Below are 21,428 nucleotides of genomic sequence, written 5' to 3'. Positions count from 1 at the left end.
AATGAAGAGAAGCCACTGCAATGAGAAGCCCACGCACCGCAACAAAGAGTAGCCCCTGCTAACCGCAACTAGAGAAAGCCTGTGCACAGCAACGAAGACCCAACGCAGCCAAAAATAAATACATAAATACATAAATAAATAAAAAATTTAAAAAATACTGTCTTTGTTAAAAATAAATAAATGATAAATAAAAAAGGGTTGGGGGAGAGGGAGGGATGAATAGGTAGAGCACAGAGAATTTTTTAGAGCAGTGAATCTATTCTGTCTGACGTTATAATAGTGGATATATATCATTATAAATTTGTCCAAACCCACAGAATGTACACCACCAAGAGTGAACCCTAAGGTAAACTGTAGACTTGGCGTGATAATGATGTATCAATGTAGGTCCATCAATTGTAACAAATGTACCACCCTGGCAGGGGCAGGTGTTAATAATGGAAGGGAGACTTTGTAGGGGGGCAGGAGGTATATAGGAAATCCTGTACCTTCCTCTCAATTATGCTGTGAACATAAAACTGCTCTAGAAAATAGTCTATTAAAAAAAAAGTGGTTAATATCTCACCAGGACTTATATTGAGAATGTGATAAAAAAAACAACAGGGCGCTCAGCTCACTAAGGACATGAAATAGATACCAGCGTTTTGCATTCTTGAAATAGGAACACCAGTGAACTTTTCAGACACTTTCATGCTGGGTTTCTGTATCCCGTTCTTAGCACCTCAGCCCTACTCTATGCTAGTCACTGGGCTGCCTGATACCCTTTCACCGTTTCCCCATTCTGTCAGCACACCTAAGCTCCCTGCCCCAACAGAACATTTTCCTGGGGATTTTCCCCCATCACCACACATACACAGTAATCCATTGGCAGGTCACAGAAGAATGAAATATACTTGTGGTGATAACCAAAAGGGGCAATAGTACCGGATAGGTAAATGAGAGAGAAACCCACAAAACTAGTTTCAGAATTTGGAACATGAAACCTCAGGAGAGTACGAGTTGGCTTAACATACACACTGAATAGCAATATGCTCTCTCCATATTCAGGTAGAAAACACAGAAGATTGTTTTGTTCCACTTGGGAGAAGTTGAGTCCTTGAGGACTGGGCTGGCCCTGCAAATGTTTCTGAAAAACCCAGAGGAAATCATAGCGAACCATTTTATCCTCAGATAAATTGAAGGAGAGTTAACTGGGCAAAGGATAGCCTAGCTGCAGTTTGCTAGGGAGGACATGACATTCTTCACCTGGAGGAGGGTGATCAGATACCCCGGTCCAATGCAGGAATACTGAGAACTCATGCTGCAGTTATCCAGTGCTCAGAAGCGTCAGGTGGGAACTAAAGGGGAGGGTTATTCTAGCAGGTCTGGATTACCCTGTCCTGTAGCAACCGCAGAGAGTGGGGGGAATTTGGAGGGGGGTCTGGTGTGTCCTCGGGGTAGCAGTTTTCCAACTACTGATTTGTGGTTTTCCTTGATAGACTTTAGGACTGCCCTACCCTTCCTGTAGATGAGAAAGCAGACCCCTCTGGAACGGACCCCAATACTGGAAATAAATGTACATTAATAGGAAGTTGGCCAAATAAAGTATGGTGCTCCTAAATAAACTATTAAAAAGGAAAAGGTAGATGCTTATTTAAGGACATGAAAAACTATTTATTATTAAATATTATTATTTACAGAAAATGAAATGTTTTAAAATTTTTTATATTAAAAATTAATTTTATAGAGGTCTAAAAATATGTGAAAGTATATACAGCAAAGTATTAATAATGGTGGCCCATCCAGGATGAAATTATGGGAAGGTGTTCATTCTCTTTCTCCGTCTCTCTCTCTCTGAGATAATTGAGATAATGGAATAGATATAGATATAGATATAGATATAGCTATATCTTTGCCCCAGTTCCTGGCACAGAGCTCCTAGAACCCTTTTAAATTCCTAAGTGATAAGATCACTAGGAGCATCTTTTGTTCTAACGAGAGGACTCTGGGTGGGCTCCTGGATGACTCTGGGATGGGGTCTGGTCAGCAGAAAAGCCAAGCCATCATTAGAAGCTTGGAATTTTCAGCCCCCCTCACCCTTCTCTAGAGAGGGGAGAGGGGCTGAAAATGAGGTTAATAATTGATCATGCCTACTTGTGGGAGCTTCCATAAACTCCCAAAGTAGGGGGTTCAGAGATCTTCCAGGGGGACAAACACACCCACACTGGAAAGGTGATGCACCCCAACTCCACTGGGACCGAAGCTCCTGTGCCCAGGACCCTCGAAGATCTCACCCTATATTTCTCTTTATCTGGGTGTTCATCTGTATCCTTTGTCATATCCTTTAATAAACTGGTAAGTGTGTTTCCATGAGTTCTGTGAGCCACTTTAGCAACTTAATTGAACTTGAGGAGGGGTCCTGGGAACCTCTGATTTGTAGCCAAGTTGGACGGAAGTTATGGGTAACCCGGGGACCTACTACTTGGGACTGGCATCTGAAGGGGGGTTGGGGGCAGTCTTGCGGAACTGAGCCCTTAACCTGTGGGATCTGACACTATCTCCAGGTAGATAGTGTTAGAATTAAGTTTCATTGTAGGACACCCAGCTGGTGTCACAGAGAATTGCTTGTTGTGGGGAAACTACCCCCTCTCCTCCATTTGGTGACCAGAAGTGTCAGAAGTGACGTGTTGTGTGTAATAGTGTCACCGAACGAAACTTGGGTCTGCTTGACCCGTGCAGTAAAGCCAATCTACTGATGCCCGCTTGTGGTGAAGGCGAGTGCAGCGTTTATTGCAGGGCGCCAAGCAAGGAGTCCAGGTGGCTAGTGCTCAAAAAACCTGAACTCCCCGAAGGCTTTTGGGAAAAGGTTTTTAAAGACAGTGTGAGGCAGGGGGTGTTGTGGGGTGTGTGATCAGCTAGTGGACACTCTTCTGATTGGTTGGGGATGAGATAATTGGGAGTCAACAACATCAACCTTCTGGTCCCAACTGGTCTGGGGTCTACGTGCTTGTGGGCAGCGTAAGGTTAACTTCTTCCACCCGGTGGGGGTTTTAGTATCTGCAAAACAGTTCAAAGAATTTGGCTCAGAATATTACCTATAGCCCTTGAGGAGGAGCTAAAAGTCCTCAACTTTGTTTAATGGCTAAACTGTTATTGTTTTGTCATGCTTGACTGTTTCCCTTTCTTTCTGCATTTTCTCACGTTGCTGATTAAATTCACTCTTTGGAACTCGAGGAAGGCCTAGGGGGCTAAAGGTTTTCTACAGACAAAAGACAGGCAGAGGACGCTGGGGGTGGCAGGGGTGCGGGGTGTCTGTTCTGGGAAGGCCCCATAGGGTCCTGCTGGGTTACAAAGGTAAGGAGAAACACAGAAGGGGGAACTGGCTTTCCCCCTCTACAGGAGGAAGAAAGGCTAGGACTGGGTTTTTTCTTTTTTTGATGGGCACCATCCTTCGAGTCTCTACTGAATTTGCCACAATGCTGCCTCTGCTCTATGTCTTGGTTTTTTGGCCACGAGGCATGCGGGATCTCAGCTCCCCGACCAGGGATCGAACCCACACCCCCTGCTTTGGAAGGCCAAGTCCCAACCACTGGACCGCCAGGGAAGTCCCTGGGTTTTTTCTTAATTCACTCCTTTTTTCAGACAGTGATCATGTACTATCAGAAAAACCAATAAAGTTATTTTTATTAGAAAAGAAAAAATATGTGCAAAGTACACAGAAAAGCCTTACTGTGGTTATTTCCTTTTCATCAGCCTTCCTTCGTGCCCATCTTCCTGATGTCACATGGGTCCTCAACTCTGCTGGCACATAAGTAGAACTACCCGGGAAGCTTTTTGAAATGCTACCGCCTGAATCCCAGCCCAGAACAATCATGCCTGGATCTCTGGATGGAGGTAGGGCTGGGCCTGTAGAGTCTTTTTAAAGCTCCCAGATGATTGATTCTAAGGTGTAGCAGGGATTGCAAACCTCTGATTGTAATTTCAAGGGAATTAAACATGAATAGGTCAAAATGGCACACTATATCACTAATTACATTCGGCCTCAATAACTGTTTCTAACTGATCCTGGTGTGGAGGCTGTTGGTCATGGAAAAGTGAATTAGGAGAAGATGTGTGCAGGATCACAGGAAATTTTTCAGGGTGAGGTGATATAATAGGGCACAAAGAGCCCTCCCTTTGGAATCAGACTTGGGTTGAATCTTGTCACTTGGCCAGTTTAGCTTGGACAAGTTGCAATTGACGTGAGCCTCAGTTTCTCCATCTGTAGAATGGGAATGATAAACCTACCCTGTAGGGTCATTGTGGGGATCCCAGATAATATGTGTTAAATGCCTGGTACTCGATAGGTGAGTGGCAACTCTGTTAATTAGTGATAGCAAAGACCTTACTTTGAAGAACATATTCTAAAGAATGGGGACAAAGACGTGTGCCTAAGGTGGCCTGCTTAGGCCCAGAACTACTCAATCATCTTTGCAGGAAAGAATCCTAGGACTCAGGTTGAAAGCCCTGGAGCTGGGCAAGAAGGAACCCTGCAACCAGGGGCCAGAGGAGGCAGCAGAGAGAGAGGGGCTGCCTGGCCTGCCTGTCTCCTGGACGGGCCAAGGCTGTTGCGAACCTTCTGTGGTTATAAAGCCTCACCAAGGGGAAGAGGCCCCCTGGCCCTAGGGGAAAAGCACTACAAGGGACAGCGGCTCTGTGCTTGCAGCAGAGGGGGAAAGCAGGCCGGGACTCTGCAAATAGAGGAGAGAAAAAGGAGGACCCTTATCCTCCTTTGCCCCTTGCACCTGGGATGTAGGTGTTTTTTCCACTCGGCCTCCGTCAGACCATTCCTGGAGCTCTTCTACCTCAAATTCCTCCTTCAACCACTGCTGCAACACGAGACTTCCCCTGAAAAGCAGTCTTGGAGCGCTGGAATGCACCCCATGTCAAACACCAAGGAGGTGCACTCACATAATAGTGATTCCTTATGGGGCTCAGCACTTTGCAGTTTACCCCGAGCATTTTGGGGTCTGTTTAAACTTCACAGGAATCCTTCGAAGTGGGTGGAGCACGATACCCAATTTACAAAAGAAAAAACTGCAAACTGGCTCAAGGATGAAGAGCCAGAGACAGTGACTGAACTAGGACCCAAATCCTGATAGGACCCCAAGGCCGGTGGGCGCTTTTTCAATATTATCAATGGCGACTACCATTTTTGGATCACATTCTCTGTGCAAGGAAGACCCTGTCTAAAATGATTTAATCAATATATGAGCGATTGTTTATAAACTAATCTGTTTATAATTGTGTAAATTGATTTAACCCACTTCCTTCGCTCACAGCTCTAAGCAGGAGGAATGATTAGTCCCACTTTAAAGATGTGGAAAGCGAGGCTCGAGAAGTGAAATGAGTTGTCCAGGGTTGCAAAACCTGTTGGTAGCAGAGCTGGGGCTTGTTCTCAGGGCTGCTCACTTTCCTTTTAGTTTCCTTCTTCTTTCCATAGCTGATGTTTGCAGCTGCAAAGTAGTGCTCTAGTTGCTTATGTGCCTTAGATGATACTGCCTAACTTCTTGGAACCCATTTACTTCTGTGTAAAAGCATAGGCTTATGAGAGTTACATAAAATGATTTATGCAAAGCACATTGTAGGTATAGATAAACGGTAGTTATTGCAATAACGAGGCAGCTTGTGGCTAGTGGTCAGACTGATTGGGTTCAAATCCCAGCTTTGCCACTTTGTACCTGTATGATTTTAGGCAAGTTATTTGACTTCTCTGTACCTCAGTTTCCTCATCTGTAGAGTGGGGGTAACACATAAGGTCATTGTGAGGAGTAAGTAAAACAACCCTGGTAAAGTTTGCCCATCATAAATACTTAATAAATACTAGTGATTATGTTCTCCTTCTACCCTATTCAATAATTCACTTTGCCCCCCAGTTCCTCTTACCGTATTCTGCTTTGCCCCAATAATATTTATCACCTTCTAAGACAATGAATAATGCAATTAGCTACTCCTACTCTCTTTTACTATACTCTATTTTTATTCCCAAACATTACCTATCACCTTCTACAGTGCTAAATTATTTACTTATTTAGCATTTTTACTGCTTATTGTGTGTCTTCCTGCAGGGCAGGGATTTTGTCCTTTTTTCTTTTTTTTTTAAAGGAATTCCTTTATTTTATTATTTATTTATTTATTTATTCTTGGCTGTGTTGGGTCTTCGTTTCTGTGCAAGGGCTTTCTCTAGTTGCGGCAAGCGGGGGCCACTCTTCATCGCGGTGCGCAGGCCTCTCATTATCGCGGCCTCTCTTGTTGCGGAGCACAAGCTCCAGACGTGCAAGCTCAGTAGTTGTGGCTCACGGGCCTAGTTGCTCCGCGGCATGCGGGATCTTCCCAGACCAGGGCTCGAACCCGTGTCCCCTGCATTGGCAGGCAGATTCTCAACCACTGCGCCACCAGGGAAGCCCTGTCCTTTTTTCTTCAGAGGGAACCCCAGCACCTAGAACAGTCCCTGGCACACAGTAGCTGCTCAATAAATATTAGCCCTTAAAATCAGTCTAGGGACTTCCCTGGTGGCTCAGTGGTTAAGAATCCGCCCGTCAGTGTAGGGGACATGGATTCGAGCCCTGGTCCGGGAAGATCCCGCATGCTGCGGAGCAACTAAGCCCGTGAGCCACAACTACTGAGCCTGCTGGCCTAGATAGAGCCCATGCTCTGCATCAAGAGAAGCCACCCCAGTGAGAAGCCCACGCACTGCAATGAAGAGTAGCCCCTGATTGTAGCAGCTAGAGAAAGCCCGCGTGCAGCAACGAAGACCCAATGCAGCCAAAAAAATAAATAAATACATAAAATTTATTAAAAAAAAAATCACAGTCTATCCTGACTACCCTATTTAATACAGTCCTCCCCCTGCTCGCTCTGAACTCCTCATTCCTGTTTTTCTTTCCTTCCCCCATCCCCTGCCATAGCATTTTCACCTTTTAGCATTTCATGTAACTTACCTATTCAATACTGTTATTATTTGTTGCTCGTTTCCTCCCCCACTCCCACCCCCGCCTAGATTGTAAGTCCCATGAAAACAAGGACTTTGGTAAGTTTTCTCCACTTATGCATCTCCAGCACCTCGAACATTGCCCCACATATAGCAGGTAATTAATAGACTAGCTCTTGAAGGAATCATATGTGGCAGAGGGCCAAAAGCCCTGGAGGTGGAGTCAGAAGGTCTCTTGGGACTGCCGCTGAATTCCCGTGTGGCCTTGCACGTGTTCCCTCGCTCCTCTGGGCCTATTTCCCCTCCCGGCGGCTCTGACCCTCTTGGTTTCGCAGCCGCTGGTCCAGCCGGCCGGGAGGCGTCGCGCCCCCGGTGGCCGCTGGGGGGCAGTCGAGCCCAAGCCCAGCCCCGCCCACTTCCCGGGCGGCACGCGCTGGGTGGGCCCACCGGCCAGCCGGTAAAGAAGCAGAGTCCTGCCGCGTAGGACTCAGTTGTCCGCGCCGCCTGCCCGCCGGCCCTCGGAGCCCGGCCATGTCCTGCTACATCTACCAGCTGCCCTCCTGGGTGCTGAACGACCTGTGCCGCAACATGGACGCGCTAAGCGAGTGGGACTGGATGCAGTTCGGTGAGTGGGCACCCCTGCGACCCCGCTAAACCCCCTCCCCGCCTGTTTACGCGGGTCCTGATTCTAGGGGCTCTCTGTGCTGCCATCCTGGACCCGGGCCTCGCTGTGTGCCCTCGGGCAGGCGCTGCCCCCTCTCTGTGGTCATTTGGAAGGTGTTAGGTGATCTCGGAGGATTTCTGCTGTTACTCAGTCTGTCGCTAACTAATGACTGGCTCGACTTCGCTGTTACAGTAAAGCCGAAAATGATCGCTCTTAGCCGTGATTAGTGCTTACTGTGTGCCCGGCCCTGATGTAAGCACCTGACACCGATTATCTCATTTAATTCCCACGACGGCCTGTAAAGTGCCTATTTCTCTTACCCCATCTTACAGACGACGAAACGGCTTTTAAAGGTAGAGTTACTTTGGGGGGCCAGGGTATGGCGTTGCTAAGTGGCGTGCTGGGCTCTGAACCCCGGCGGCTGGCCCCGCCAGGACATCGTAACTCCTTGGTGTATTTTGTTTGTTTGTGCCTGGTGATTGGCTGAGGGCTTGGCATCCTGGGGGAGGCTGCGTGTGTGGTCCTCAGGCGCCTTCCAGGCTCCACCACATCCAGCTGGTGACTTTGGGCAAGTTGCTTAACCTCTTCTGAGTCTCAGCTTCTTAATCTGTAAACTGGAGGTGGTTATGAGGAATGAAATTGTATAAAAAGCACTTGACACCTATGTGTCAGAGGTTCTTGTAAGTATTAAGGAAGTGTTAACAATTATTCTCAGGTTCAAAATGTTTTAAGTCAATGTGACTGGTGCCACTTTATTTTTAAAGTAATATCTATATTTTCTTTAAAATTGAGATTATGATATATACCATTCATACAAAGGGAATATAATATTTATGTACAGTGGAAAGAATAATAATAAAATGAACATGTATGTTTTTATCCATCCAGTTTGAGGAAACAATATATATTTTAACCTAGTAGTTCTCAACCAGGGGCGACGTTGCCCCCTTAGGGAACATTTGCCGATGTCTGGAGACATTTTTGGTTGTCGTAACTTGGGGGATGTAGTGAGTAGAGGCCAGGGATGCTGCCAAACGTCCTGCAATGCACTGAACAGCCCCCTCCACAAAGAACTATCCAGCCTAAAGTGTCAGTAGTGCTGAGGTTCAGAAATCCCGTTTTAAACCAGTCACAAAAATAATACACTTATTGCAAAATACTGTGGGAAATAAAGAGTGGCTCAAACTCCACCACTCAGGGATACCATTCTTTTTTTTTTTTTTTTAATTTGGAGGGAGTATTTTTTTTTAAATTAATTAATTAATTAATTAATTTATTTATTTTTGGCTATGTTGGGTCTTTGTTGCTGCGCGCGGGCTTTCTCTAGTTGCGGCGAGCAGGGGCTACTCTTAGTTGCGGTGCGCGGGCTTCTCATTGCGGAGGCTTCTCTTGTTGCGGAGCATGGGCTGTAGGTGCGCGGGCTTCCGTAGTTGTGGGACGTGGGCTCAGTAGTTGTGGCTTGCGGGCTCTAGAGCTCAGGCTCAGTAGTTGTGGCGCACGGACTTAGTTGCTCCGTGGCATGTGGGATCTTCCCGGGCCAGGGCTCGAACCTGTGTCCCTTGCATTGGTAGGCAGATTCTTAACCACTGTGCCACCAGGGAAGCCCAAGGATACCATTTTTTTTTTTTTCCACATCTTTATTGGAGTATAAATGCTTTACAATGTTGTGTTAGTTTCTGCTGTACAAGAAAGTGAATCAGCTCTATGTGTATATATATCCCCATAAGGGATACCATTCTTACCATTTGGATGCCAATAGTAATAATAACAACAGCAGCCGCTAACGTGTATTGGCTTCTCACTATGTGCCAGCCGAGTGCTGGGTGTCTTATGCTTTCTAGTCTTTTTTACTAACCATATTTATTTATGTATATATGTTTTCCAAAAATCGTATCATTTTGTACATTCTACTAGCCTGCTTTTTTCACTTAAACTATATCACAATTATTTTTTCTTGCCAAGCAATATTCTTTAGCAACATGGATTTAGGCTTTTACTTTCAGTGTGTATTTTTATTAACTTTTTTGTGGGAAAAAAATAACAGACGTACTAGGTTAAATGGTGTAAATCACGCCCCTGGGACAGAGGGGAAAGTAAATATCTTTCCCCTCCCTGCTCCTCGGCCTCCCCACAGAGGCTGTCCCTGGTAACAAGTCGGGGCACCTCTGAGAATGTCTGTCACCATCTGATTTTCTAGACTGCACTGTGTCCCTTTGCTCAGATGATCTGTGATTTAACTACTTTGACTGTTTCCTGGGCAGTGGACAAACACTTTGTGTAAGAGACTCTCTCTAGTGTTTTCCATGTTGGCCTCAATTGTGAAGGCCACAACAACGTCTGTTTCTAGGATATTGTTGCTATTTTAGAAGGCACACCTATGGCTTTCTTTTTTTTTTTTTTACTAAAATTTAAAAAATTAAAGTATAGTTGATTTACAATGTTGTATTAATTTCTGCTGTACAGCAAAGTGATTCAGTTATACATATATATATATATATACACACACACATTCTTTTTAAAAATTCTTTTCCATTATGGTTTATCACAGGATATTGAATATAGTTCCCTGTGCTATACAGTAGGACCTTGTTGTTTATCCATTCTGTCAATATATATATTAGTTTGAATCTGCTAATCCCAAACTCCCAATCCATCCCTCCCCCACACCCCCTCCCCCTTGGCAACCACTAGTCTGTTCTCTGTTCATGACTTTCTTTAAAAAACAGCTTGATTAAGGTATAATTCACCTACCATGCAATTCACCCATTTAAAGTGTACAATTCAGTGGCATCTAGTATCTGCAGAGTTGTGCATCCATCTCCAAATCAATCTTAGAACATTTTCATTACCCCAGAAAGAAGCCCTGTACCCCTCAGCTGTCTCCCCGAGCACTCTCACACACATCGCCCATTTCCCCCCAGCTTTAGGCATTGCCTATTCTGGACATTTCATATAAATGGAATAAATCATACAATATGTAGTCCTTTGTGACTGACTTATTTAGCATGTTTCCAAGGTTCATCCATGTCATAGCGTGTATCAGTGCTTAATTTCTCTTTTTTTTAAGATTTATTTATTATTTATTTTATTTATTTTTTGGCCGCGTTGGGTCTTAGTTGTGGCACGTGGGATCTTTCGTTGCGGCACACGGGCTTCTCTCTAGCTGTGGTGTGTGGGGTTTTCTCTTCTCTAGTTGTGGCGCGCAGGCTCCAGGGCACGTGGGCTGTGTAGTTTTGCGGCAAGCAGGCTCTCTAGTTGAGGCGCGCGAGCTCAGTAGTTGTGGTGCACTGGCTTAGTTGCCCCGAGGCATGTGGGAATCTTAGTTCCCTGACCAGGGGTCGAACCTGCGTCCCCTGCATTGCAAGGCAGATTCTTTCCCACTGGACCACCAGGAAAGTCCCAATTTCTTTTTATTTATTCCTGAATAACATTCCATCGTATGGATGTACTGCATTTTATTTATTCTTCTGTCAGTTGATGGACATTTGGGTTCTTTCCACTTTTTGGCTATTATGGATAACGCTCCTGTGTACAATTTGTGTACGTCTTTGTGTGCCTTTATGTTTTCATTTCCCTTGGGTTGATACCTAGGAGGGGAATTACTGAGTCATAGGGTAACTCTATGTTTAACATTTTGAGGAAGTGTCAGAATGTTTTTGCAAATGCGAGTACCATTTTACATTCCCACCAGCAATGTGTGAGGGTCCCAATTTCTCCACGTCCCCTCCCGCCAACACTTGTCATCGTCTGTCGTTCTGAGTTTGTAGCCATCTGAGCAGGTGAGAAGTGGTTTCTTGCTGTGTTTATCTATTTATCTATTTATTTATTTAGGTTGCGTCGGGTCTTAGATGCAGGCACACAGGTTCTTCGTTGAGGCAAGCAGGATCTTTTCGTTGTGGCGTGCGGGCTCTTCGCTGTGGCACTCGGGCTTCTCTCTAGTTGTGGCATGCAGGTTTTCTCTCTCTAGTTGTGGCGCACAGGCTGCAGGGCGTGTGGGCTCTGTAGTTGTGGCACGCGGGCTTAGCTGCCCCGCGGCATGTGGGATCTTAGTTCCCTGACCAGGGATCAAACCTGTGTCCCCTGCATTGGAAGGCGGATTCTTTACCACTGGACCACCAGGGAAGTGCCTCTTGCTCTGGTTTTGCTTAGCATTTCTGTAATGACTAATGATGTTGGGCGTCTCTTCATGTGCATTTGTACATCCTCTGAGGAGAATACCTCTGACTCCTTAGGGCTTGGAGACACCAGAATTGCTCAGGGTCCTCAGGCGCTGGCCACTGTGATTTAGGTTATAATCCAAGTCCCTCACCAGGCCTGCCCGGTCTGGCACAGTCTGAGCGCCAGTGACTTTTGACCTCCTCTCCTCCAACACCCTCTCATGCCCACCCTGCTCCAGCCACACTGGCCTCCTTGGTCCAGACTCAGGGCCTTTGTACTTGCTGTTTCCTCTGTCTGGGACATTCTTCGCTCTGTCCTCCACATGCCTAGCTTTCTAGTCTCTGTTAGTTTCCTCTTGCTGCTGTAACAAATTACCACAAATTTGATAGTTTAAAAACAGCCATTATTGTGTTACAGTTCTGGAGGTCAGAAGTCCTAAAATCAAGGCGTTGGCAGGGCAGCTGTCCTTCTGGAGGCTCTGGGGGAGAATCCATTTCCTTGCCTTCACTGGCTTCTAGAGGCTGCCTGCATCCCTTGGCCTGTGGCCCCTCCTCCACTTTCAAAGACAACGGGGGTAGCATCTTCAAATCTCTTTCTCTGACCTCTGCTTCTGTCATAATCTTCTCTGAATCGGACACTCCTGCCGTCCTCTGATAAGGACCCCTGGGCTCAGTCAGGTAATCCAGGATAATCTCATCTCAAGATCTTTAACTTAATGCCCTCTGCAAAGTCCCTTTTGTCATGTAAGGTACCATATTCACAGGTTTTGGGGTTTAGGACACTGACATCTTTGGGGGCCATAGTCTTTCATTTCTCAGTTCATATGTCACCTTGTTTGAGAGGCCGACCCTGTCCCCCTTTCCTCTTTATCTTATCAACGTGTTTTATTTTCTTCATTCCTCTTAACATGCTTTGACCTTGTTCCGTATTGGTTTATGTCTGTCTCTCCCTGTAGAATGTTGGCGGCGCCATGAGGGCAGGGACATCACCCATCTAGTTTGCTCCTGTATTCCCAGTGTCTGGGGCAGTGCCCGGCCAGTGGGCAGACACTCAGTGCCACTTGAATGAATGATGGGCTGAAGGATGTGGGAATGGTGGGGACACGGGATGGCTTGGAGCCCATACTTGGCCAGCTCTCCGTGCTGGGTCACAGGTCACTGGGCTGGGAGCCAGCCGTGCCCCCCAGGTAGCAGCTCCTTGGCAAGTCACAGCACTCCATGGTTTTCTGTTCCGCACAGTAAGCGACTGTGACTGTCCTTCCAGTCCTAAAGAGTCTCGGTTTCTGCGAGTCTTTTTTTTTTTTTTTTTTTTTTGAGGTTGAAAAATCCTACTGCATATTCCACAATTTATTCTTTTTTTTTAAAATGACATTCTAGTTTTTGACTATTACAGATAATGTGCATCATTTTAGAAGAGATCATCCCTTGGGGCTGATTGTGATACTGGGGAGTGGAGGTGGAAAAATCCATAAAGTGATTCAGAAAAGCACACAGCCACAGATACGCACACTCTTTGGATTTGACAATTTTGGCAGATAATGTGGCTGCCTCCTGCTCATTCTCCTATGATTGTGGCTGCATTCACTTTTGCCCTTGGGGGAAACCAGGCTACTCACAGCTTCACTCACCCCAGGTGTATTCCGAGGGACCCTGGGGCAGGGCTTCCTCTGTTGGACGGCTCTCCATCTTGCTGTCTCATGCACGTGCCAGCCTTTGTGCACAGGCCCGCTTTGTCCCTGCCCAGCTATGTGCTTCGGGCGAGTGACTGCCTCTCTCTGAGCCTTTAGTTTCCTCATCTGTAAAATGAGGATGAGTTGCTGAGAGGCTTAGGGGACAAGACACTTTCCCCTTCCCTCAACCAGGAAAGAGTCTGGTTAGTCCGGACAAAGGGCATTTCACTCGAGGGTGAGGGCGGATCACTTCAGGAGGCCGTGCCGTCTCTGCTCCAGGGGGCTTTGAAGATGGGCAAGGTTGTCTACTGCGTCCTGCAGGATTCAGGAAGTCAGACCAGGAGGTCTGGGGATGGTCACCACGTAGTGTTAACCATTGGGGATAAAAGCAGGTTTTCATAGAGTGCAGATGGCTTAACAGCTGCAGTGAACATTTATATCACATACATATTATTCTATACATATAACTAATCTAATCCTCACAGCAACCTCTGAGGCAGGTGCTGTTGTTTTCCTCATTTGCAAATGAGGAAACTGAGGCACGGCGAGAAGTGAAGGGCCTTCCCCAAGCACGTGGGAAGTAAGTAGCAGAGAGAATATTTGAACCCAGGACTCAGAATCCAGAGTCTGGGCCCTGAACCCACCACTGTACCATCCTGCTGACATAAGCATGTATTTTTATATCTAATAGAAAAGTCTGGAAGATTAGAAGCAAGAGTATAACCGGTGCTTTTCTTGGGGTCTTCCAAGTGGGATGATCACGGGGGCTTTGATTTTCTCCCGTTTTCCAAATGTTCCGTAACGACCAGGTATTACTGGTGTGTGTTGGGCAAAGAGCCATGAACTCAGCAGGGCGCTCGACAGTGACTCATCCCTGAGGTCTCTACCTTGTCTTGACCCTGTTTCAAGGGTCTTGTTAAATGCTGACAGGTCAACACCATAAGAGATGCCACTTTCACGGAGCTACAACGTCCACATTGCAAGGCACCTCTGGGTTTAATTCTTCTTCCTCCTGCGTTGCCTGTGAGGAAAGTGCAGCCCACGGACGTGAGGGCTGGGCTTGGCTTCTCCTGCCGCAATGGAGCCCCAGGGGCGGCCCTGGGCTTCTGTTCTTCCCATGACATCACGCTGCCTCGGAGAGTGGGAGGTGAGCCCACGAACAGAGCTCGTGTGCAGGGAGGGCTGGGGGGAAGGGGTTCCTTCCTCTTCCCTCTACGCTTTTCTCTCTGCTGCTGCAGGCAGCCCCTGACCCTGCTGACATCACTTCCCATGGACCAGGAATCTGGCCTGGGGTTTCCAGTGACTAAAGTTACAACTCAAGAACTTTCCATCCCTAACAGGGCACTTCTCCCAGAGGCTTTCTCTCTGTGGGAGGCTGTCACAACCTTCCCCATTCCTCCAGAGGGACAGGGACTGTACAGTATGACCGCGTCCCTCCCTGGCTCTGAGGTCTTCCGTGGTGTCCTGGTGTCCGTGGCTCTTAGGGTCAGGTTCAAACTGTAGCCTGGCCTTCGAGCCCCTTCATTACGTAGGCGTGGTCTCTTGTCTTACTCTTCCCCACTCAGTTCACTTATGTTTGTATTTTTCAAACAGAAAAGCTCCTTGGGCTTCTGGTTGACTCACCACTGTATCTCTAGAGTTTGTCACAGGCCTGGAGCTCAATAATATTTTGTTGAATGAATGTATGATGTGATGTTCACGTAGATATCTGCTCCACGATTTCTGAAATCCTGGGACTGAAGTCCGATTATTTTAGTCCTGGTTTAGGGGAATAAAAAATGCCTCCCTCACGTCAGGAAACTCAGCAGAATACTATGTGACCGTTCAAAAATTCCATGTATGAAGAGCTTGTACCAACTTGGAAGATGCTTATGGTGTAATGTTAGTAAATAAGGCCTGGATGCACAGTCTTACTTACAGCCCGGCTGTAACTGCATCCAGAAGCACACCTGTGCGTGTGGTGGGGAGACTTTTGGAAAGGGAAAGTACCCTAGTGGGATGCTGTGTAATTTATTAGCATTTTTCCCCTGCATTTTTCCAAGTTTTCTTTAATGAGCAACCATTTTATAATAAAAAATGAAAAGAAGGAATGCATTAGTTTTAGTATTGCGGACAGTAGCCCCCTGCAAATTGTACAGTGCTTCAGAGTTGGCAAAGTGCTTTTAGATCCATAGCTCTCTTGCTCCTTCTAGCAGTTCTGTGAGGATGGTGGGCTGTGGATTCATTCATTCACTCATTCATTCATTCATTCAGTTCCCCCTGCCAGAGCTGGGACTTAGAGATGAGGAGAATGGGATGCCCAAGGCAAAATGATAGGAGGCACCTACTCTCTGGCTGCTTCAGGTGCAGGACCAGCCCCGAGAATGAGCACCTCCTTAAAATTTGCCCCTTGGGTGCCTCCTCTGCCTCACTTTGGTCCTGGCCCTGCCCCCACTCTGTGCCAGGCACTTTTCTCTGTTCTGAGGATCTAACAGTGAACGGAACAGAGAAAACTCTCTGCCTACACGAGGCTTCTGTTTGGAAGGGAAGTTCTCTATTACAATTGAGGAAACCGAGGCTCCCATCCCACTGGGGAAGTGACTTGCACGTAGCAAATAAGCAGCTAAACCTCAAGGCCCCTGGCCCTCTCGTCCACTGGTCTTTCTCCTAAGTCTTGTGTGGCAACCAAGTTGACATTTACCTTCAAGTGTGAGTGTGCTGGTCCCCGCGGGCACTGAATGACTTGGGCCGCCTGTGGACCCCAGCTCCTGGTGGAGTTTCAGGTAGGATGGGGCCAGGCGGCTTTGTGGTGGACAGAGCTGGGCCAGCATGGTGACCCTCTGGTGGAGGGGCTGCCCTTCTGGCTCTAAGCATCCCTTCTTGCTTGCCTTCCAGCCTCCTATGTGATCACAGACCTGACCCAGCTGCGGAAGATCAAGTCCATGGAGCGGGCGCAGGGCGTGAGCATCACGCGCGAGCTGCTGTGGTGGTGGAGCATGCGGCAGGCCACCGTCCAGCAGCTGCTGGACCTCCTGTGCCATCTAGAGCTCTACCGCGCCGCCCAGATCATCCTCAACTGTGAGTTACCAAGGCCCCCTTGCAGCCAGCGTGAGCTGTGCCCTCTCACCTTAAAACCTTTCTTGGGGTTTCCCTGGCGGTCCAGTGGTTAAGACTCCGCACTTCCACTGCAGGGGGCATGGGTTTGGTCCCTGGTCGGGGAACTAAGATCCCGCATGCTGCTCGGCACGGCCAAAATGTAAAAATAAATGAATAAATAAAATCAGAAAACCTTTCTTAATCTTAAAAAAATTTGAATGAAAGAGTTTACCATCCAAGTAAGAAATTAGTAACGGTGGTCAACCCTGGGGAGAGGAATCGGGTGGCCAGGGAACCAGGTGTTGGAGAGAGACTTTATTGTCAGTCTTTTTGCACCTTTAAAAATTTTGTTCTCTGTTCCAAAAATAAATAAATAGAAATTTAAAAATAGCTATAACATAAAAATTCAAGAAAGTCTACAGTAAAAATTATTTACGTCCTCATCCTGTTTCCCAATTTGGCATCCCAAGAAGTAACCACTAGTCACAATTTCTTATCTACCTTCCTACAGATTTTCTAGGCAAATGTACGTATGTGTCTACAACACTTTTTAATACAGACAGTAGAGAGAATACCATGCACTTGGCGGTCCCCTTTATTTTCACCTAGCAGCCGATCTTGCAGATTGTTTCATATTGAGACATTCTTTCAACAGCCGCATTGTATTCCTTTGACAGATGTACCATGATTTATTGATAGGTGTTCAGGTTGCTTCCATCAGTTGCCTCTTGTGTACAGTGTTGGGATGTGCGCCCCATTTGCACACATGTGAATCTCGCGTGGGATGACTTTCCAATATTGGAATGGCTGGGCTGAAGGTTTGTGTATTTTAAGTTTTGATTGATATCAATACCAGTATTACCAAATTGTCCTCCTACAGGAGAATACAACCATGGTGGGAATGTATTTAGCAGGTAATAAATAATACCTCCCTACCTTGCAGGGTGTCTGTGAAATTGAAGAAATAGAACATGTCAAGGGCCTGGTGTTCAGCCAGTGCTCAGCAGAGGCAGGGGGATGAGGGGCTGATTATCTCCACCTGGGCCCCCCACCATGTCCCCAGAGAGACCCCTTCAGTGTGGGACAGTGAGCCAGACTTCTCACAGGTACTCACTGAGCCCCTGGCCAGTGCCTGGTGCTGTCCGAGGTCCTGGAATACAGGTGGGCAAAGCGATAGGTCCTCTGCCCTCGTGGAGAGCATAGTCGTGAGGAGACAGTCAGTAGACAGGAAAACAAGTAAAAATAATGAGATGGAGTGACAAGGTAGGGGAGCCTTCTAGAACACGATTGTCATGGAAGGCCAGTCTGAGGAGGTGAAGTTGGAGGAATGGAAAGAAGACAGCCACGTGAAGAGCTGGAGTAAGAAAGCCCAGCGGAGAGGGGACAAAGGCCCTTGTGCAAAGGCCTGGGGTGTTGCAGGAACTAGCATAGAGCTGGTGTAGGAGGTAGAGAGCAGGGCATTCAGAGCCCCAGAGGCCTGTGGAAGACGCTGTGGGCCCTGGAGCTGTCCTGGCTGGGGTTCCTGAGCTGGGAATAACCTGGCTGAACCAATAGACCTCAGTTCGGCACCTGCCTGACTAAATCAGGGAGGGCTTCCAGGAGGAGGAGTGGGGGCTTAGAGACCTCCACGCTCAGAGATAAATCAGGAGACACCAGGGTGGCCTTACAGGTGGAGACCTGCTCAGACCCATGCCACATCGGTTGGTTGGTGCGACCAATGCCTATCCTGTGTAGCTGCTTGCAGACCCCTCTCTGGCTTGTCTGCATCCCCAGAACCTGGCACGTGGTAGCACTGATTATTGAGTAGATGTGCCTTCACATACTTTTCATGTTTTGAGAGAATTAGTGATAAACTTTTTTTTTAAAATTTATTTTTAATTTATTTTATTTTTGGCTGCGTTGGGTCTTCGTTGCTGTGCGCAGGCTTCCTCTGGTTGTGGTGAGCGGGGGCTACTCTTCGTTGTGGTGCGCGGGCTTCTCGTTGCGGTGGCTTCTCTTGTTGCGGAGCACGGGCTCTAGGCGCATGGGCCTCAGTAGTTGTGGCTTGTGGGCTCAGTAGTTGTGGCGCGCGGGTTCTAGAGCGCAGGCTCAGTAGTTGTGGTGCACGGGCTTAGTTGCTCTGCGGCATGTGGGATCTTCCCGGACCAGGGCTCGAACCCGTGTCCCCTGCATTGGCAGGCGGATTCTTAACCACTGCGCCACCAGGGAAGTCCAGTGATAAACTCTTAATGGGTTCAAAAAGAAGTGAGGAAATTCATGCGCACCCAAGGATGCCAGAGAGAGAGAGAGAGAGAGAGAGAGAGGGAGAGAGGAAGAGAGGTAGGTGTGGAGAGGGGGAGCTGCAGAGGGGGAGCGGGAAAGCCCCTGGGTCAGGTACAGTCAGAATGGAGGGACCAGGCCTCCTGCTCAGGCCACTTTGGGGAGGGGGATGCCGGTTTTGTTTCTGCAGGGCACTGGGATGCTGCAGGGGTGTCCCGAGGCCTGTGGGCGGAGACGTACTGGGGATTGAGACACAGGCCTCTCACTGGACACACCAACTTGCCACTGACGTCAGAATCTGGCTGTTGACTAATCTCGAACATATTCTTAACGATTTGAGGTCAGCACACAACATAGTGCCAGATTCAAAGAAACACACTCATTGCAGCGTGACACTCTGTTTGAAGCTGACACTGACTGGGCACTTCTGAGGCACCAGGCGCTGAGCGTGGCTCCTCCCAGCAGCCCCTCGAGGTGGGCGATCTAAGGAGCCCCTTCTCCCCCCAGGACACGGAGGTCAGGAACGGCTCAGAGCCTCCCCCAAGGGCACAGGTCTGGTCACACCCAGGCGCGTTTGGATCAGAGCCCTCATTCTTAGCTTCTCTCACGGGAACTTCACTGCACTCGGTGTTTGGGCTTCCAGGAAACAGTGATATTTGTCTGTCATCCTTTCTTCTTACTTCTTAGAACTTTCCTCAGTTCCCGGTTTTCCGGTTCCAACCTCCTCTGACCTCTCAGGGCTGTGAGAGTCCACCGGTGTTCCCCAATCCTCTTTTCTCTGCTGCTTAGCCTTGCTGATTAAAATTGCCTGAGGAAGAGAGGTTCAAGCCTGTCTCCCCATCCACTTTTGTTTTGGGAGTTCGGTTGTGTTGTCACTATTGCCTTCAGTCCTCAGGCAAGACACTTCCCCTTTCTGTATCTTGGGTTTTTTTGTTTGTTTGTTTGTTTGTTTTTCATTAGGGAGAAAGAGTGCCATAAATCTTGGTCACTTTTTGGAAGTGAATATTGAGGGCATGTGTGAAGCATATTAAGTTTCTGTTATTCCAACCGGTCAGTTTTCCCTTCCCTAATTGTAACATTAGTTAAACCTTATTATTTTGCATTTACTTGCTGAAGATTGTTTATGAACTTGCTCAGTTGCCCCCAGCAGTTTGAGAACCTGACTTCTGCCCACCACTTCTTAGAGAGCTTTAAGAATAAGTTTGAATAAAACAGAGCTTGAAAACCAGATACCAGAAGTCCCAGAGACAAAGTGTTGTCCTCAGAGACTTATGACTCCAGGGAATATATTTGCATTTAGCAGAGGCCTTCCGTAGGTTGTACGTGAACCGAAAGGTGGAGTGTGGGGTTCCCTGCGGGCCACATGTGTGTCCAGTCTCTCGAAATCGTGTCCTGTGGGGCTGCTAGCCCCATTGTGTAGAGAGCTGGGTGTGTGGGTCTCTGTTCCTTGGTATCTTCTCAGCCTTAATTGCCAAGATCATTATTGTTCAATTGTCAAACATTAAATGTTATAAGAATTAGAATAAATTAGTGCAGAAGGCTTACCATTCCTTCTTCTGGCAAATCTGCTTGCCAGTGTCAACCATCTTACTCTTTTAGCTGTTTCTTGGTGGCTTCCTGTATTATCATCCCAGGTTCATTGCTGTTACTAAGGGTAGGCTGTAGTGACTTAAATGAGACAGACGTCTATTTCTCTCTCCTGTGACAGTCCAAGCTGCCCAGGGCTCATAGGGCAGCTGCCCAGTGTCAAGGACCAGTTTCTTTCGTTTTCATTGCTCTGCTGTCTGGGACAGCTGGCTGCCAGCTCATACCTGAGATGGCTACTCTGTGCCTCCACACGTGCCTTCCAGCCTACAAGAAGGGCACGGCCCCCTGGAAGCTGCAACATAACCTCCCTTCCCAGGCCGTTGGCCAGGACTGGTCACATGAGCACGCCTAGTTGCAGGGGAGGCTGGGAAATGGAATCTGTAGCTGGGAGCCTGTGTGCACCGCTAAAGCGTCTGTTACTCTAGAAGAGGAGGGGATACGTGCTGGAGGGACCGCTGTCTTCCTGCAGCCTTCTGCTTTGGGCCACCCAGATATCCATGTGCACATGTCCTCGGAGTGTCCTCTGGCACGGGGAGCGAGTCCTCTGTCTGGTGCATCAGGCAGCCCCTGTTCTTCTCCGTTGACCAGTGACCCTCACAGTGTGTTCCCTATGGCAGCCCCTGTTCTTCTCAGCTGACCAGTGACCCTCACAGCGTGTTCCCTATGGCAGCCCCTGTTCTTCTCAGCTGACCAGTGACCCTCACAGCGTGTTCCCTATGGCAGCCCCTGTTCTTCTCCGTTGACCAGTGACCCTCACAGCGTGTTCCCTATGGCAGCCCCTGTTCTTCTCCGTTGACCAGTGACCCTCACAGCGTGTTCCCTATGGCAGCCCCTGTTCTTCTCCGTTGACCAGTGATCCTCACAGCGTGTTCCCTGTGGCAGCCCCTGTTCTTCTCCGTTGACCAGTGATCCTCACAGCGTGTTCCCTGTGGCAGCCCCTGTTCTTCTCCGTTGACCAGTGATCCTCACAGCGTGTTCCCTGTGGCAGCCCCTGTTCTTCTCCGTTGACCAGTGATCCTCACAGCGTGTTCCCTATGGCAGCCCCTGTTCTTCTCCGTTGACCAGTG

At 47.8% G+C, this 21,428-nt stretch overlaps 1 protein-coding gene across 2 annotated transcripts in view; it reads left to right on the top strand.

The window, feature by feature from the left end:
- Positions 1–7,427: 7,427 nt before the first annotated feature.
- IRAK2 (interleukin 1 receptor associated kinase 2) overlaps positions 7,428–21,428 on the top strand; it is a 57,514-nt gene continuing 43,513 nt past the window's right edge. For both annotated transcript variants that reach the window (XM_068557741.1, XM_068557740.1), the window contains exons 1-2: positions 7,428–7,574; positions 16,315–16,497. In XM_068557741.1, the coding sequence (XP_068413842.1) occupies positions 7,481–7,574; positions 16,315–16,497 (277 nt within the window). In that variant the 5' untranslated portion in view covers positions 7,428–7,480. The remainder of the gene's footprint in view (positions 7,575–16,314; positions 16,498–21,428) is intronic.

This window comes from Eschrichtius robustus, chromosome 12 (genome assembly GCF_028021215.1).
Source record: "Eschrichtius robustus isolate mEscRob2 chromosome 12, mEscRob2.pri, whole genome shotgun sequence".
NCBI classification, from domain to species: domain Eukaryota; kingdom Metazoa; phylum Chordata; class Mammalia; order Artiodactyla; family Eschrichtiidae; genus Eschrichtius; species Eschrichtius robustus.
Note: the sequence above shows the minus strand (reverse complement) of the source record. Positions and strands in the feature narration are given on the sequence as shown.